The sequence below is a fragment of the Rutidosis leptorrhynchoides genome, chromosome 4 (genome assembly GCF_046630445.1).
Source record: "Rutidosis leptorrhynchoides isolate AG116_Rl617_1_P2 chromosome 4, CSIRO_AGI_Rlap_v1, whole genome shotgun sequence".
NCBI classification, from domain to species: Eukaryota; Viridiplantae; Streptophyta; class Magnoliopsida; order Asterales; family Asteraceae; genus Rutidosis; species Rutidosis leptorrhynchoides.
The window spans coordinates 497,139,104-497,157,990 of record NC_092336.1 but is presented as its reverse complement, the minus strand read 5'-3'; the positions used below and the strand labels follow the sequence as shown (position 1 = coordinate 497,157,990).

Sequence of the window (18,887 nt, the reverse complement as noted above, 5' to 3'; positions counted from 1 at the left end):
GTTATAAGTTCAGGTGGAGTTAATTTCTTTTATTTTAATAAAATTATATATTTACAATTTTAACCCATGAGAAAGTGTAAACTTGAGGGGTCGTTCTGTAAATATAGACGAAGTTGATGGACCGTTTGTAATGTGAACGCAAACTCAAAACTACAATCCGATATAACTAAAACTACATACATTCCCACCACATTTAGCATATAAGGGTTAATAATTAATTAATTAATGATAAGAATTATTTTATGTTAACTAAAACTACATACATTCCCACCACATTTAGTATACAAGGGTTAATTAATTAATGATAAGAATTATTTTATGTTATGTGAATTGATTATATGCATATTTAATTCGTATCAAATAAGTCATATTTGTATAAGACTTGCCCACATTAATCAAATAAAATATTAAAAGAATTCAAAAATATGTGCTGCTACTGGCCGAAAACAAGACAACAGTTAAAGTCAAACCGAGTGCTGAACACAATGGTAACAAACAAGCCACTTGGACGTTAGTCGGATAAATAGGCGGTGGGCGAAAGACCGACATACAAACCGTTTAGGTAAGAACAGGGTAAACAATGAAACACACTATAAGCCATCTTGAAGCTAGCTGGACGGAAAGTGTTAGAAATAACTCTAACATGCCATTCGTATAGAAGATCATCCGGATGAAGAGTGTCGTGAGGAAACACTTGACGATTTTAAGGTTGTGTTTACACGTAAGCTCTTCCACTTGGCCAAGTATGTAGGGTACCTTGTAACCTGCACACGAATACCAAATATATCCGAGCATTAACATACGAATGGAGCGTCTATGTCACGTCAGCCTGTATCTACATGAATGCTTGTTATGATAGTTTGTTACAATCATGAAAGAGACACGTGTCACGTAACTATTCCCTCTAACAAACTATTTTCATCTATAAATACATCCTTTGGGTCATTTATTACACAGACAATTTTCAATACACAATCAATATGCCATTACTCTGCCAAAAATCATCTACAATCAATTACATTGAATTCCGGTTATCACCGGAGTTCAATTCCTCTAAGATATTAATCTACTTGATCCAATCGAGTAGATAAATCCGATTGATTGTTTTACACCCTCGTGAATCCAAATTCTAATCGGGTTTGCACGATTGCCAGAGTTAAAACAATTTATCAACCACTTTTTTCTCAAATTAAATTTCAGACAGGATTTAAAACCCATGAAAATTTGATTTTACCATTTTCATGGCGTCTCAATTTTATTTTTTATTTTATTTTATTTTTTAAAAAACTTTTTCCTACTTATTGGCCGGAGGTCCACTCGAAAAAAATCTCTCTATCCGTCGAATAGAGGGGGGATGATTTTCTCTACTTTTGAGAGTGTTTTCACTCTAGGTGGAGAAATGACTTGACTTTATTCTCGGATAGGGGAAGTATTGTCTACATCTCACCTCCCCCATACACCACTTATGTGGTATTGAGTTTTGTTGTTGTTGTTATTGTTGTTTTTTCTCAAATTAAGCACTCAAACTAAACCCCTAACTTTTACGTTTGATCATGAATGTAATACCTTAGTTGCCCCCCAAAATCCCCGATAGGCAATAATCACAGCCATAGTTTTTCATGTTATCATTTTCGTCCTCAAAGAAAAAATTAAGTTCGGCCATTATTTGTTACCATAACATCATTATGATACATAGTTTATTCGGATAGTAACTATAAAACATAATGAACCTAACTCATTATATATCGAAATAGAATCATACTAACCTAATAACATAATATTAGGTGGGGCAATCGGATTGGGACAATTAAAAAAAAAAATAATGTTAAAATTCTTTTAGATGAGTTAGATTTAGCAAACATTTTCAATCTAATTCTGGACTACCAGTTTTGGAAAAATGAGCGAGTCGTATGTTATCAATAAACGACTTTTGCATCTAATCTAATGAATAACCAATAAACAACTTTGTACATCCCAAACATCATCTGATCAACCTCCGATCCCTATAATTATCGAGTTATGGCCTGCCTGCCTGAGTCATTTTCGTCATGATATAATCAATGCGCGCAGACAATGAAAAAGAATAAGAACGAAAAAGAAAAGGGACGAATTGAATCGGAATTCGGAATAATGTCTTCGTTACCTGAAGGCTCATTCTCATCTACTGCAGGGGATCTTGATTTCGGTCAGGAGGTAACGCTGAGTGATAAGCTTAAAGTCTTCAAATCTTCTGGTTTCGATCCAGAAAATTATGTATCTACCAAATGTCGTACAACTAGCGAAAAGGTATATCTATCTATCTATGTTTTACGTAGTGCTACGAATACCAGTACTTAACTTGCACCAAATTGATCTAACATGTATAATAATGAACATTTGTATCATGTCAATATATGTTTGCCAACTACAAGTGAACATGCATGTGTTACAAACTTTATCCAAATTCAATGCATACATTTTCTTTTTGTACAGTAATGTTCTTAATGCAGATCATCGCATCACAAGTTAATTGTATGTATTTAATCAAGTGTTTACCTCTAGTTGTGTAATTGACAGGAAATAAAGCATTTGGTTACTTGTCTTCTTGATCTAAAGAAGGCTTCCGCGGAAGAAATGAGAAAAAGTGTTTATGCCAACTACCCTTCCTTCATTCGGTAAGACGTATAAATCAATCCTAACATTTATATATTCTGATCGAATTCTAATAATTATAGTTATGATTATGATGACTGTAAGATCATTTAAATTGAATGCCATCAATGCTAACAACTTAATATAATAAGTATGTTACTGTTTCTTCATGTTTGTGATGCTCATTATATGATGACAGAGCTACACAGTTATTATCAGAGGGAAAACTATCAGATTTTTTCTTTTATAAAATTATCAGAAAATACTTTTTAAACGGGGAAAATTAGCTTTATTAATCTTGTCAAGGTTTTACATTGTATGAACTTTTCAAGGGGGCAGTTGCCACCCTGCCCCTCCATCATTGTTATAAGGGTGTTTCTAACATTAGTATCCATGTTATTTTCTTACAAATGCAGTGTATCAAGGGAGATTTCGGATCTTGAAGGGCAACTAGTAGCCTTGAGGAATTTTTTATCGAACCGTGCGTCTATCATTCATAATCTAGCCGAGGGTGCAGGGGTCGAATCCATGTCTTCTGGTCCTGGTTCAAAAAAAGATGTTAGTTTCGACTTTGAAGATAAAGAACCTTCAAAGATGGAACTTTGGCTAACCCAATATATGGACAACCTCAAAGTTTTACTAGCCGAAAGAAGGGTAGATGAAGCTTTAGCCGCCCTAGATGAAGGAGAACGTGTCGCTAAAGAAGAAGAAAAATCCATGACATCATCAATGCTTTCTTCGTTACGAGCTAACATCACTGCACAACGACAAAAATTAGCCGATCAAATTGCTGAGTCAGCGTGTCAACCATCTTCTAGTGGTATCGAGCTTCGATCGTATGTGGAAATAATCAAACGACTCGGTGATGGTCCACGAGCCCATACGCTGCTCCTTAACTCACACCACCAAAAGTTACAATCTAAAATTCAGGGTCTTCAGACAACAGGGTCAACTTACGGTGTGGCTTACACGGCTGCACTTTCACAGCTCATGTTTTCGATCATAGCTCAAGCGTCAAGTGATTCTTTAGCCATATTTGGTGATCAACCGTTGTACACGTCGGAACTTGTGACATGGTCGGTTAAACAGACCAACACTTTTGCACATCTTATGAAGAGACACGTCATTGCTTCACCATCTGCTTCTGGTGGGCTACGAACTGTAGCCGAGTGTGTTCAAATCTCTATGGGCCATTGTTATCTGTTAGAGGCTCGTGGGTTGGCACTTGCACCTGTTCTTCTCAGACATTTCAGACCGTGTGTTGAACAAGCGTTAAATGCTAACTTGAAAAGAATCGAACGAAGCACTGCTGCTTTAGCAGCTGCAGATGATTGGTCACTTAATTATTCACGCGCGCTCGGTACCACTGTTTCTTCAATTGGATCCCAGCCGAAGCTTTCAAGTAGCGCCCATAGATTTAATGTCATGGTTCAGGTATGTATGAAACTTTTGATTATTTGCTATTGTATACATTTGACTATTATCAGAGGCCTCTTTGGAACATGTGCAAACGAACAGGGCCTAAAATTTTGAAATACCAGTATAATAATCCATTCATTATATTATTTTCTATAAATCAAATCACGAAAATTAATTTATCAGACAATTTAATCAAACAAGATTAGTCTTTTGCATTTCCATATATCACCCTCTAACGTTCATAATGGCCCATTTTTTATGTCACGGACAGGGGATGGCCTTTCCTATTATATCTGGTAAACTAATGATATGGCATTAGTTTTGATGATGTGGCAACTTATATGTATGCAGGAAATGTGTGAGGACATTGGACTGCTGAGGTCGTCTCAGTTTTCAAACCGGGCAATGGAAGGTCTAGTACAAGTTTTCAGCTCATATGTTCACATGCTTGTAAACGCACTGCCTGGTACATCAGAAACTGAAAATTTGGAGGGTAGAATTGTCAAAACAGCAGATGACGACTCACAACAAATAGCGTTGCTAGCTAATGCACTAATGTTAGCAGAAGAATTGCTCCCTCGAGCAGCCATAAAGTTGTTGCCTTTACAACAGTGTATTCCCTCTGATACCCCTAGAAAAACTTCAGACAGACAATTACGTACGCCCGAGCAAAGAGAATTAAAAAAACGGCTTCAAAGACTTGTTGACCAATTGAGAGATAGTTTCTGTAGAAAACATGCTCTTGATCTCATCTTTACAGAAGAGGGGAGTGCTTGTATTAACGCGCAAATGTACTTAAGTATGGACGAGAACTCACAAGAGCCCGAATGGTTCCCTTCTCCAATATATCAGGTAAATAAGAAATGAATTTTAACTTTTTTTAATACAAAATTGCGCGGACAGTCCCTCCCTTTGATTCATCCTAACTTCTAACGGCTGTCTATTTGTTCCGTTAAGTCCAGTCACGTAGCATGTGACGGTACAATTTTGGAATGATGAAAGTGATATGATTAAGTTGGAGGTAAAAAGATAGTTAAATGAAAAAGAGGAGGATAAAAAGACGAAAATACCCTCACATGCTTGCACATGATTGGACTTAACAAACAAAGAGATATGGGCCATTGCCACTGGACCAACAACACAAGGATATGATGTCATATTTGATTGGACTTAACAGAGAAATCTAATGTTTTTCTGACAGTCGGACTATCTACGTAAAAAATTACATTTTGAAAGGCTGGTAATGCAAAAAAAAGAGTTTATGGACTATATCCGCTAATTAGGATAAACCACAAGGACTATCCGAGTAATTATGTCTCTTTTTTTTTTTTCAATTGAAAATGGCCGGGTAATATGCATCTTGTAGTTTACATTGCTGATGTACGTTCCTACTTGATTAACCAGGAACTGTTTATCAAGTTATGTACGGTCGCAACCTTAGCGACAGACATGTTTGTGGGGAGAGAAAGGTTTACCACCCTTCTTTTAATTAGACTCACAGAAACAGTGATTTTATGGCTATCTGATGAACCAAGTTTTTGGGAAGAGGTTGAACACGGGTCAAAGCGGCTAGGACCATTTGGACTTCGACAGGTTTCTTTCTTACTTTCTTTTCCATAACTTAAAGACCATACTGTAATCCTATCTTAGTGACTCTTTTTGGTGGTGTGGTATGCAGTTTTATTTAGATATGCAGTTTGTAATACTTTTTGCGTCACAAGGGCGTTACTTATCACGAAATTTGCATCAAGTTATCAAGAATATCATCTCAAGAGCTATGGACTCGGTTGCTGGTTCCGATACAGATCCGAATAGGTTCCTTTTTTTTGTTTCCCTTCTAAAAACCATTTTTTTGTCGGTTCTAAAAGATTTGTTTTGATTGATTGATCAGTTTGTTGCCCGAGGATCAATGGTTTACTGATATTGGTCAAGCTGCAATCAAGATGTTAACCGGGAATGACGCTGTGGAGAACGTAGAAGATACAAGTCCTACAGCTTCCATGTCAGTTACATCTCAAGGGGAGTAAATCAAAGTCCTTATCCGTCTCAATTTAATAGTTGTGGGTTGACTTTTTTTTAATAACTTTAACTTTGAATAACTACCTGATGAAAGTTATATCAAATGAAAGCACATATAAAACTTAATTTAATCATATAAATTTCATCATGTATTATATTATGTAAAAAAAAGTTACTCCGTATTTAAAGTCAAAGGTGAGAAAATAAGTCAACCAAGAACTATTAAATTGAGACGGAGGAAGGAAGAGAACAGTGTAAATTTACTCACACTTTTATACTTATCTGATCCGACATACAACAGTCTCCATTCAACATTCGACAGTTAATTGCAGTTATAGTTCACAACCTAGTTAGCAGAAAGATTATATTTAGTGTCCTTACTAATTTCCCTCAACAAAGATCAAATGTCTTGTTTACAGCTTCCAGTATGAACCATATTGGTCTAACTAAAAACATTGACCAAACTCTTTAACGACGTTTACATTATAACTAAAAACATTGACCAAACTCTTTAACGACGTTTACATTATGTGCGGCCTTGTAAATTGTAATATCAATGGGATGGCGACTCCGGAATCAACTCAAGCGTGTGATAATTCATGTAATCAATACAGTTTAACCTCACACAACACAATATCTCCTCTGGCAACTCCTCTGTTCTGTTACCCTGCATTACATAATCAAAAGTGTTACCGTTGATGACCTAAGTTATCTTCTTTTTAACACAAGATTTAATTTAAATTTATTAAATGTCTTCATTTCCATCTAAACGAGTAAATGAATAAGGTTTTAGATTGCACCTGAATTGTGAGGCCAAAATCCAAGATGCAGTCCTTCAGTCTATCATTAAACGCTTCAAAACCTTTCCTGGAGATAAAACTAAAACTATGCATATCCAAATCTATCTCAATATAGTTTTCTCCCTGTAAATTAACATTTGATCACTACAATTATAGCATTAAATAACAAATACTCCGTACACAATCGATCAGATTCTAGGATATGAACTTTATTAGAACACAAACTCACTTGGTAGAACTCATGTTGCGGACGTGAAAGCACGGGTTTACCATTGTAAGCATGCATGAGCTTCCTTTCTGGTACACTCAACTGAAGATCGTCTATATTTACAATACGTCCCAGTATCTTCAACCTTTCTCGACATGGTACAAGTGTATCTATAGGAAAACCTTTGACATTTTCTAGTTCATCATCAAGTATCCTCTGTTACAATATAACTAAATAAATAAGTCATGATACGCGAACAATTGTGTATCTTGCAACCATGAATGCATATCAGTGGCTTACTCTCCAGTTATCTTGAAATTGAGAAGATAATTTCTTTGAGTAATCATCAGAAAGTTTAAAGTACAACACAAAACTTATTCCTTCTCCATCAATCTCGCTTTTGAAAAAGGAAGCAGGGTACAACGGAATCTGTAGAGCGACTAAAAGTTAGGACATCGTGCGACTTGTAAAAGCATCATGGTTTCACTACATATTTGACAAGATAACTAAGATGCTCTCGTCAACCACACAAGATAGTTATGGTGCGTTTGATAAAACTGAATTATTAAGCGTTGAATAGTTCCTAATCTGAATGATTCAAAGGTTCCAAATGAAGTTGGTTTTGGATGACAAAAACTCGTTTGATAATCATTTTGAATGAACAATGTGAAAAAATGTAAAATTACCTTGCTTAGTTGTTAAAAGAGCAATATAGTTGTTTAATAAGTGTTCTTTATATAATTTAAACAGGATGTTACATAAAATTTAGGTGCTTAGTTGTTAAAAGAGCATTTCAACTCAGAATGGTTTAGCAGTCTGAATGATAATCATTTATATCATTTAGAGGTCAAAAACAAACGCGTTGAATGTTGAATAATTCATCATTCAACAACAAGCCATTCAATTAAGATGCATATAAAAGCTTTTTTAGAAGAAAAAAAATATAAAAATTACCTGGACATTTACGACAAGAATGGATGGAACTTCGGCAGAATAAAAATCAACGATAGGGAGTTCGACAAATCGAGCAATGTGATCAATTTTCCTCTTAGACAAGAACACATCAACTCCAAATGGATAATAAGCAGCATTATTAGAAGCATGCTCCTTCTTTTTATCCCTGTAAATTGTAGGTGGCAGTACACGTATATGATTATTTTATCTTGGTCAAGTTTAACAACAAGCTCAAATTGACCATAAACTTTTACGGTAACTGCTTACCTAAGATAATTCTTTCCGCGTACTCTAAAAGTTTGGGGTTCAATATGTGACCAAGAATATGTGACCAAAAAAATATGTGACCAAGAATTAAGCATTTTTCTGTCTACCTGGCAGAATGGTACTTGTGAACCCGCTGTAGATCGTTGTATTTGCATTTTAGACGGAATTTGAACTTGAACTTGAAGCGGATTTGGTTGAAATACCATGTCTACTGGATGCACTGAACTTCTATGATTCTCACCATTGCTCAGAGTAGCAATGTTAGTCCTGCAAACACTTTCTGAGCTATCGATAGACAGAGCATCTATTATAGAAAATGGTGGATTCATAAGATGAAGATAAATCGGTAAAGATATGTGTGTTATAAAAAATTGGCAGAAAAAGCACCATCAAGAATGCTCTGGAAATCTTCATCACTGCAATCAGATTCAAGAATTGCAGCAGAATCATACCAAACATCATCTGTGTTCCCTGATAGTAGTGCCAAAATCTAAAAGTTAAGTGATTTAATGATAATTAATGAAATAAAAAAAGAAAGAATTTGAAATATATAAATCAGTGGCAATAACAATGTACTTGCTGTTAAAAAAAAAAAAAAAAAAAAAAAAAAAACAATGTAGCTTGTATATGTTTTACATATGGGAAATCATCCACGCTGCTAACTGCATGGATCTTGCGAGAAACAAAGGTAAAAGGAGGGACTGATCTAACAATTGAGTGGCTGAAACTTAAACTTTTTATAAAAATATGCCTGCAACAGCATCTAACAATTGTGCAGTCAACTGCATCGTTGTTATTCATAAATCATACAGTAATGAATAAAGAATACTCTCATCACAAACTAAGACTCGACTTTTCACTTGTTAACGAAAAGTATTTATACAAGTATACAACAACAAAAACACTCAAGCCAGCGTTATAGAACATGTTTCTTGAAGCGTAGATGTGAAACCGCAAATCTTATAGTGGCGGAACCGGAAAAAAAAATTTCAACGGAGGCGAACTATTTTTTTAAAAGCGTTCACATTCAATATAAATTTTTTCTTCCATTCTTCCATGAAATTATAACATTTTGAGGGGGTAAAATCTGGAGGATTTTAGGCAAAATATAGAGGTTTTTTTGACAAAATTAAATTTTAAGCCTAAAAGTTTAAAATCCCCAAGGATAAAATCAAAAAATTCAAAATTTTAACACTGAAAATTTCAAATCCACTACAAGCAGGTGCCCGCCTCTATATTTCTGCCGCTGGGTAAAACCGTTAAACTGAATAATGTAAATTGCATCAACACAACAGAGAAAGAGAAAGACAGGTAAGAACCATGTGGATTAATGACAACTAACTTCTTATTCCTCTTCTTCTTCATTCGACTGCCAACGCAACTCTGTGGCCGCGACACGCAAACTCCCATCTTCTCTCTTTCTCAAAATTTATTTATGCACGTTACGATCAGTTTCACGACGCTTGAAATGAACTCAATGGAAGCTGACCTATCAGTAACTTAGTACATGTGTATATGTATGAATGGGTGACGAGTTCGCATATATACGTGTTGTATCTACATTATATGCATTAGTCTACTGCGAATAGTTGAGATGTAAGAAAAACAGAGAAGTTGTGAAACATAGCAATACTAATAACAGCCGGCTAGCCACCACAACCACAACCACAATATATATACAAGCTGGGACAGAATCGAATTTTAAAATGGAAAACAGATATGACATTATTATTATATTCACAAACTTCAATATATTTTGTGGATGTATTTAGTTGAACGTCACAATCAACAATATTATAAAGTCGAGTATTTTTAAAGATATTTTATACAATGATTCCCAAACATTATTTTTTTTGGGTCAATCACCAAAATACCCATTTTTTTAGACTTTTCTGAGCTGGTACCCAAAAAAAAAAAACCTTGACAAAATGCCCGCGCAAGGCGCAAGAGACCTTGCGACCTTGCGACTTGCGTCCTTGCGTCCTTGCGTCATTGTGTTAAAAAATTAGGTCAAATATAGAAATCAGACACCACATACACACACACACCCCGACACTCAGCTCTTGCGACCACTTTGCGACCGACGGCGATTACAAAGAACCTTGCACTTGCGACCCCCTTGCGACCCGTCTACCCTTGCGACCTTTCTTCTGAGACTCACCACATCACCACCACCACCACCACCATCGCCAGCACCACCGCCATCAGTACATCTCACCACCATTACCATCACCGCCTCCATTAGCATCACCATCACCACCACGATTGAGAAAAAGGAAGAGAAAAAAACCCGACAAAAAACGTGATCAAGATGTCACAAGAACAGGTAAGTGTTTCCTTTCAACTATCTCCGTTCGATTACTCCATTTCTATGTCGAAAATGATATATAATTTTTGTTGCACACCAAGTGTTCGATGAAATGCTTCAACGAGCTTGGTGATGCAAAACTCACTTATAGTGTTGCTAGATTTGTTAAAGTTACAGTATTTGGAAGCTAACATTTTATAAAAACTGGAACACGATTGTTTTAGGGCTTAAAACTAGAATCTGGTATAGGCGCAAGGAAAGTCTTGCGTCCTTGCGTTTGTCCGTAGTAGCTGGCGCAAGGCACGTCTTGCGTCCTTGCGCCTGTGTGATAAACGAGACGCAAGGTGCGACTTGCGTCCTTGCGCCTGTATTATTTTTCTGAAAAACTGTCTGTTTCAGGGATATGTTGAGGCGAAGTTGACGATGAAGAATATGCTGAATGTTATACCTCAACTAAAGGCATCAATAACTGAGAATCAACAAAAAATTGGTAACTGAGGTTGGCCAAGACCTTCTTTCGTGCACGCTTTGATACCCAGGAACCCCCACCAAAAGAGAAAGCAAAAGTTGGTAACTGAGGTTTTATTTTGAAAACTGTAGTTAATTATGTAATTTGTGCATAAAACTGTAAATGTTGTAAACTGTGAACAGGTCCGTAACTGTATTTTTGAAGGCGCAAAGGTGTGTAATCAGACCTTGCGACCTTGCGTCCCGTAATAGCCGTAGACGCAAGGTCCTTCTTGCGGCCTTGCGCCTCGTATTTAGCAGCAGGCGCAAGGTGTTTCTTGCGTCTTTGCGCCTTTTTATTAAGCAGGTGCAAGGTGCTTCTTGCGTCCTTGCGCCTATTTTTGAAACATACGCAAGGTTCATCTTGCGACCTTGCGCCACAACATTTTTATTATTCTTGTAACACTAGCTTGTGCATTCAATATTATAACATATGAAGTAACACACGAAACCACATCATAAAATACTAATTAAAAAATATTACAACAATGGAAGACATCACACCTTAATTTGTTCCTGAAAATAAACGTATTCTAGGAACTAATTACTACCTAAATTGTACGTTGGATAAAACTGAGATTGATAAGCTTGAGATGGTTCGACTGTCTCTTTCGCCTTTGAGGTTGTGTTTCTTGCCCGTTGAGAAGTTGATTCACCTGTTCGGTCATAAGCAGCTGGGCATGTTGATCGAGAATGACCTGGTTCTTTGCAACGACTACAAGTTCTTACTTTTTTTGAAGTTTCTTCACCTTTTGAAGGAATGCGTTTTTTACCTTTAGGACGTCCAGGTTGTCTTTTCTTTAGAACTGGGGGGTGTACAAGTTGCAAAATCCCGGGACCCGGATCCGACCATTCAGACCGATGGGGGAGAGGAAGAATGTGTTCGGAATACGTATTTATGTATGTTTGAGTGATGAACCAATGTGATACATAACAACTAATATCCTCCACTCCGAAGTGTCGTGCTGATGCAATCACATGACCGCAGGGTATGCCTGATAATTGCCATTGAGCACATGAACAAGTTCTATCTTGTAGATTAACCAACCCATTTTTTTGTCCATCATGTACCTCTATTAGATCATTTGTCGATGGAAATGCTCGCCATCTTCTTGATTTGTCCGTCCTCTTAGCTAGCTTACGTTCAACATATGGAGTAACCGGTGAAGTAAGACTAACTGATTTGTTGCGATGTTTGAAATACCAATCCTGTATTGAACAACGAAAAAATTCGAACAACATGCAAACGGGTAGTTTACGAGCATGTCTTGATAGAGAGTTTATAGACTCTACACTGTTGCTTGTAAGGTATTAATACCTAATATGTAACATCCCGCATTTTTCCGTTAAATTATTTTAACGCCCGTCTTTTTCTTTTTAAATAATACCCTTCGTATCTAGATTCGTATCCTTTGTTAAGTAACATTTTAAATATTCTCGTTATCGGATTTTAATATCTCCCGTACTCCCGTGAAATTATAAAATATTCGATCGGTTAAATCCCGCACCCGCTTCTAAACTCGAGGGACTAAAATTGACACGGGGCAAACTAGTTGACTAGGTCAACTAGTCCACCCCAATCACCACCATTCAATCACCTCCATCTCTCTCTCTTTCTCTCTAGCAAGAACACACACACAAACACCCAAATTCAATCATTCATCATTTAAATTCGATCTAGGAGGCTTACAACAAAACAAATTACATATTTGGAATCCTCTCTTCATCCTCTACAATTTGATACCAACTTCATCTCATTTGGGTAACATTTCTAAAACTCTAGATTTCTCTAAATTCGTGTTTTTGATTTGAAATGGTGTTAGTTAGTGTCTATGGCTCATTGTGATGTCGTGTATGTAATTTGTATGCCCGATTCGTTGTTTTTGGTGTAACTAGTTCAATATGAAAATTTCTTGCTAAATCCTTGATTTTGGATGATCAAATGTTGTTAGATTGTTAAAGTGCATGTTTTAAAAGTGTTACTAGTATCTTTAGCTTCGTTTTGATGTATAGGTTGATTAAGGAAACATCAAACTCATGACTAGTGATTTTGTGAACTTGGATTAGGGTTTGATAAGCTTTACATGAAATTTTGATGCGTCAAATGCTATGAGATATTGTTGTTAAGTGTTTTGTTGCAATGTGTGTTTGATCACCTTCGAAACGGCATATCATACATGTAAAACGGTTGCCCGAATCATGAAATGCATATTTGGAACTTGAACTTTGATTATGGACGTTTAAATGCGGTTTTGGGGTGTGTAAGTGTTGAATTGCTTGATGAAATGTGTCTAGGTGTTTTCCTCGTCAAATTACCTTTCCGGTGATATAAAATGCATGTTCTAATTGTTTGCGGTTTGTAATTTGGGTTGGTTTGATTGTTGGTTCGTGCACTTAGAGTTGCAGCAAACAGGGCCTGGAAACCAACCAGGACGCCGTCCAGAAACTCAGGACGCCGTCCCACTTCTAATACCTGGACGCCGTCTAGGTACTCAGGACGCCGTCCCACTCTTCAATATAGGACGCCGTCCAGTCATCTGGGACGCCGTCCTAATGGCCTAAAACTGGCTGTTCACTTAGTCTTTTGACGAAAAATGTTTGGCATGTTCTAGACCTCCAATTCACTTGCAACTTGTTTTAACATGCTTATATATGAATAACTAGCATAGAAAATTTGTCCGAGACCCGACCCGAACATGTTGACTTTTTCGTTGACTTTGACCGACCAAGTTTGACTTTTTGTCAAACTTAACCAAATACTTATGCAACCTTTCTAACATGATTATTTACTTGTAACTTGCATGAAACTTGACTAGTTGATTCACATGTTAATATAATCGAGTCGTAACGAGCCATAGGACTAATTGAACATCTTTGACCGTTGTGCTTACCGATATTGATATAACCTATATGTTTAGGTCAAGACTAGCTTTGTCTTTGCACGCGTTTACTTGTTGAAGTACTTTATTAACTCTCGCGCTCAAGGTGAGATCATAGTCCCACCTTTTCAACAACTTTTATACTTTTAAATCGTGGGCTGAGAAAACATATACTTTGTTACATCTTGTACTACTTACTTTTATATTTTGAACACAAGTGTGAAAACAAACATTCCACGTGCGAGTTAGAACAAAAATGCCTCAATTCGATTATCATTAGTTACACTTGCAGGGTGTAAGCGAGAACTTATATTGTGTGGCCATACGGGTTTGACAAACCCTCATTCGGACGGTTCGCTACCGTTATGCGGATGAAATATATTTTTGTGTTTTAGTGCGGGTTCTAGCACTGTGTGATGGGGTAACGTTGGTTAAGTTTTGATAATTGAGTGCTCGCGTATAACAACACTTTTGGAATGCAAATGATTTGGATAATCTACGTTATGGAAATACAAAATCTTGTGGTTCAAAAACAACGTTTAATACTTACTAAACCTATGATTTCACCAACGTTTTCGTTGACAGATTCTTCTATGTTTTCTCAGGTTTTGAATGCTTAGTGATACATGCTTCCGCACTCTTTTGATACTTGCTTGGATGTCGAGTATACATGCATTTTGGAGCATCTTTTGAACTTATTTAAACTGTGTCGCATAGTTTTCATTTGTACTTATATCGTTGTAACTTAACTTGTGGTCAATTATCTTTGTAAACTTTGAAATAATCTTTACACTTGAATGGATGCGACATATTTTGGGTCAAACGTCTGTTTTAAAGACTTATGACCAGGTAATGGGACCTACGTAGTCGACGCCGTCACTTGACGATTTGTCAGGGTCGCTACATAATACGAGTAGATTGACTTCTGGACCATCTATTGATACCATCCTCACATAGAACTTTATAAGACGCTTTCAATCTCCTTCGAAATACATCTAGATGATCATGAAAATCCGACGCACGGTACGCCTTAACCATTTTCCAAAAGTGCCAGTCGAAGAATTTCATCTTGTTGGATTTAGTTTTGATGTTCATGAATAAATGACGTGCACAATGAGCGTGAAACGCTTCCGGAAACACGTTTGCAATGCCGTGTGCTATTGAAGCAGCACGATCAGAAATAAAAGTAATCTCTGACATACGATCAACCATACCATAACTCATTAAATGATCTCTTAGGTTACCAAAAAACCATGACCAAACACTGTTTGTCTCGCCTTCACCAATTCCATAAGCCAATGGCAAAATTCCATTATTGCCATCCATCGCAACAACAACTAAATTAGTACCCAGGTACCCACCCTTTAAATGTGCAGCATCGACGATGATTATCGGGCGGACATGTTGCACAAATGATCGAATCTGCATGAAATTTTCACAGTAAATCAAATATTATTAATAAAGACCTCATACACCATACGCAAGGCGCAAGGAACACTCTTCTGTCTTGCGCCCACGAAGCGCAAGTAAAGCCTTGCGTCCTTGCGTCTTTAATGCCAGGCGCAAGGTTTTTATTGCGTCCTTGCGTATTCGTTGGCGCAAGGTGACCCTTGCGCCTTTGCGTATGGTGTACATATTAAAAGGTGGTTTTTGCTAATATATATTTACTTACAACTACTCCAATGGACATGTAACACATCACAAATTTATTTTCTTTATCGGTAACCAAATTGGTGATGGTCCCCGGGTTGTGGATCTTAAGGTTATGAAGGTAAATGGGAAGCATTCTAAAGGAGTCATCACTACTGCCACGTAACATCTCTATTGCTTGACACTTGGCCCTCCATGCTTGATTGTATGATACGCTCACTCTAAACCGATTAGCTACATCATCACGTATATCTTTTGGTTTATACTCTCGATTAGCAGCCTTGAACGAATCCATAAGAATACTACCCAACACCTTTTTAGTAGCATGTTTATTGTTTCTCATAATTTGTGTGCGTGAGCAAGTGTGTACGTCATGCAACTTTTTAACCATAAAGTTTTCAGTGTGTCTTATTTTGTATGCACTACATTTCCACTCACAATTTGGCAACACACATTTAGCGGTGTACCGAGATTTGTCTGACTTTACAGGCTTTATTTGAAAGTTTTCTTCAAGGCATTTTGTAAATAGCTGGTTTAGGAATTCTTCCTTGTTCGAAAACGTTTGACGAACTTTGACCAAATCAGATACCTGATACGTGGTTGGAATTGGGGTCGTAAATTCTGGGTTTTCTTCATCTTGCTGACTGTGTAGAGTTGGCATATTCCAGAATACATCTTGTTTTTCTTCATCTTCATCTTCCTCGTCACTTGCTTCATCCGATTCACTAGACCCAACAACAGGTATAAACGGGTTCTCTATTTTTTTTATTTTACACACGTTCTCGGCGCCATGGTTGAAGAAGTCAAATTCTTCTGTGTTTGGAGGTGGTATTTCAGCCTGTTTTTCTTCCAAATAGTGTGTTTCGAGGTTTGGTTCGGAATTGTGTATTTCATCCTGTTCTTTTTGCAGATGGTGAGTTTGTTTGTTTGGTTGAGACTCGAGAATCCGGAGGTTTTGTTGGAGATGGTGTGTTTGTGGATTTTGTTGGGGCTGGTGTGTTTGTAAATTTTGTCCGGGTTGAAGCATTCTAACTTTGTCGACAACATAAATATCAATAGGCTCGTTTGTGACAGCGTGTTTTAAAAACTCAAAAAAATCTTCATGATCATCAGTAATATCAAAAATATGATTATTATCAATATATCTTAGCGAAACAGGTGCATTAGGTGGCAATTCAATTTTTTTGAGAATTTTCCTTAACAATACTCTTCGATTTATTGGTTTTTGTGGAGCAAGTGGTAGTTTTAATCTGGTTCTAAAACAGTCAAGAGGCAGATACATAGGTATGTTGTTAACAAATTCAAAATTACCCCCACAACATACATGAACAACAAATGCTTCATCATTACTACAGCTCATTAAGACACAAATTAGTGAAAAAATAGATAAAAGTTGGTACCTTAACGATGCTCTAATGACTTGATCTTTTTGAAAATGAAGTGAAATAAAATGATTAATCTGGAGTTCTAGCCTCATTAAATAGACAGGTACATAATCTTATCCGTAAAGGTACAAAGAATCCAAAAAAATCTTATCCAGAAATCAGGAAAAATCCATTCTGATAAGACGCAAGGCGCAAGGACGCAAGTCCTTATCCTTGCGCCTTGCGTTTACACGCAAAGGCGCAAGCCGCAAGGTCGCAAGGTCTAAAGATACTTGCGCCTTGCGCGGGCAAATTCTCAAAAAAAAAAAAAGGGGGTTCCAGCTCAGAAAAGGCCAAAAAAATGGGTATTTTGGTGATTGACCTTTTTTTTTTAATTAGTTTGAATGATGAATGATATTGTACGGGATCTTAGTTTTATCAGTCAATTATTTAATGAAAAACATTGAACTGTCAATAATGTCGTTTGATACAAGACGTGTCAACAAATATGTTAGTCACTAGTTCAAGGTAATTATTGATTATTGCTAAAATATTACCCCGTAAAATATTAATCATAAGTTTTCCAAAAGATATGTGCATCTTAGAATCTGAATTCATATGTGACGTTTTTGTTAGGCAGGTCCCAATGGTTTGCCCAGGTCCTCCGCCCACAGCCGTCCAGCCTGGGCGCCGATGGCACGGAGGCCGCCTAGGTTCAGCCTAGCACTCCGCCCAGCTCCATCTGCTTCGATTTCGTCCAGTTTGAGCATATTTGAGGACGGTAGAAGCTTAATTTTGTGGTACTTTTTGCTAGTGGTCTTGTACAATTGATTAATTAATTAATATAGTGGGTGAGGAAGGAGTGTCATTCCTGGGAGTGTTTAGTCCTGGGTTTAGTCCTGGAAAGGAAGTGGGATGGAGGTGCTAATGTGGCGCTGAATGGTTGGTTAGTCCTGGAAGAAGTAATGTCTTGATTGGGAGCACTCTTACAAAATGAATTCCCCCATTGGTTTTGACTTATCATTCATGTCATATTTATAGATACATGAAACCCTAATAAACCCTAATTTATTATAACGGACTCAACAAACGGACTTGGGCCTAACCCTAAACTATACTCTAACACTCCCCCGCAGTTCGAACAGTGAAATCACGAAATTCGGACTGAAAGGTAACGATAAATACAAAATAAACAAATAAAAATAACTTTTTTTCTTCTCTTGTTTGATGCACCAAATAGATAGATATTCGCGGATGTGGTTGCATATTGCTTGACTGCGTATTCATTTTCCGTAGCGTTTTTTTTTTTTCCTTTTACGCCGTAGTTTGCTTTGCTTAAGGATTGAGCAGGACTTGGGCATAGAACTTTTGTCGACGAAAACAGTCATCTTCAACGCTGCAAAAGAGAGAATTTTTTTTTTGTTTGTATTCATCTTTTTTTTTTCAGGGTTTGGAACCTAGTCAAGCTAGGCGTCTCATCCCCACCCAGATTTATTATTTTTTTTAAAATCAGAAATCTATAGTTAATATTAAAATGCTATAATGATGATGTCATTATTAAGCTAATTCCTTTGTTAAGAAAAAATAAAAAAGATTAAGAAAAAATCTAAGCATAGTGAGTGATGTCATTAATCTAAATAATTTTGAATTAAAATTAAATCTTATTAATTAATTATTATTATTAAATCTTATTAATAATTATTTTAATTATTAAAATTAAATAATTTTAAATAATTTTATTTAATTATTTTGAATTTACTACGAGAAGGTATAAAAGCTAAGTAGAAGGAAATCAATTTTAAATTTATATTTTAATTTACACTTTTAAAATAAAATAACAACTAATATTATCCCTTATGATTGGATGTGGATTGTTTAATA

At 36.5% G+C, this 18,887-nt stretch overlaps 2 protein-coding genes across 4 annotated transcripts; one reads left to right on the top strand and one right to left on the bottom strand.

Annotated features, from left to right (window-relative positions):
- The first annotated feature begins 2,073 nt into the window (after positions 1-2,073).
- On the top strand, positions 2,074-6,077 carry LOC139842407 (exocyst complex component EXO84A-like). Its single transcript, XM_071832549.1, has 7 exons — positions 2,074-2,286; positions 2,557-2,654; positions 3,048-4,065; positions 4,402-4,902; positions 5,455-5,643; positions 5,729-5,865; positions 5,942-6,077. Exons 1-7 carry the CDS (start codon positions 2,074-2,076, stop codon positions 6,075-6,077), a joined length of 2,292 nt encoding a protein of 763 aa, XP_071688650.1.
- Positions 6,078-6,352: 275 nt separating this feature from the next.
- LOC139844712 (protein ENHANCED DISEASE RESISTANCE 2-like) lies at positions 6,353-8,813 on the bottom strand. 3 transcript variants are annotated; one of them, XM_071834931.1, is made up of 8 exons: positions 8,686-8,813; positions 8,299-8,602; positions 8,032-8,197; positions 7,378-7,506; positions 7,099-7,293; positions 6,870-6,992; positions 6,600-6,736; positions 6,353-6,556 (listed from the first exon to the last, which is right to left on the bottom strand). In XM_071834931.1, exons 2-7 carry the CDS (start codon positions 8,502-8,504, stop codon positions 6,623-6,625), a joined length of 933 nt encoding a protein of 310 aa, XP_071691032.1. In that variant the 5' UTR covers positions 8,505-8,602; positions 8,686-8,813; the 3' UTR covers positions 6,353-6,556; positions 6,600-6,622. The 3 variants fall into 3 exon arrangements, with proteins under 3 accessions (XP_071691032.1, XP_071691033.1, XP_071691031.1); XM_071834932.1 differs by having other exon boundaries at positions 6,353-6,736; positions 8,299-8,356; positions 8,387-8,602; XM_071834930.1 differs by having other exon boundaries at positions 6,353-6,736.
- Positions 8,814-18,887: the final 10,074 nt, after the last annotated feature.

Bases quoted from the DNA above. Each gene is read 5' to 3' on its own strand.
- LOC139842407 (XM_071832549.1), top strand. From the start codon at position 2,074: ATGAAAAAGAATAAGAACGAAAAAGAAAAGGGACGAATTGAATCGGAA. The intron at 4,066-4,401 runs GTATGTATGAAA...ATATGTATGCAG, and splicing joins GATTTAATGTCATGGTTCAG to GAAATGTGTGAGGACATTGG. The intron at 5,644-5,728 runs GTTTCTTTCTTA...TGTGGTATGCAG, and splicing joins GACCATTTGGACTTCGACAG to TTTTATTTAGATATGCAGTT.
- LOC139844712 (XM_071834930.1), bottom strand. From the start codon at position 8,504: ATGGTATTTCAACCAAATCCGCTTCAAGTTCAAGTTCAAATTCCGTCT. The intron at 7,294-7,377 runs GTAAGCCACTGA...ATATTGTAACAG, and splicing joins AATTTCAAGATAACTGGAGA to AGGATACTTGATGATGAACT. The intron at 6,737-6,869 runs GTGCAATCTAAA...TATGTAATGCAG, and splicing joins ATTTTGGCCTCACAATTCAG to GGTAACAGAACAGAGGAGTT.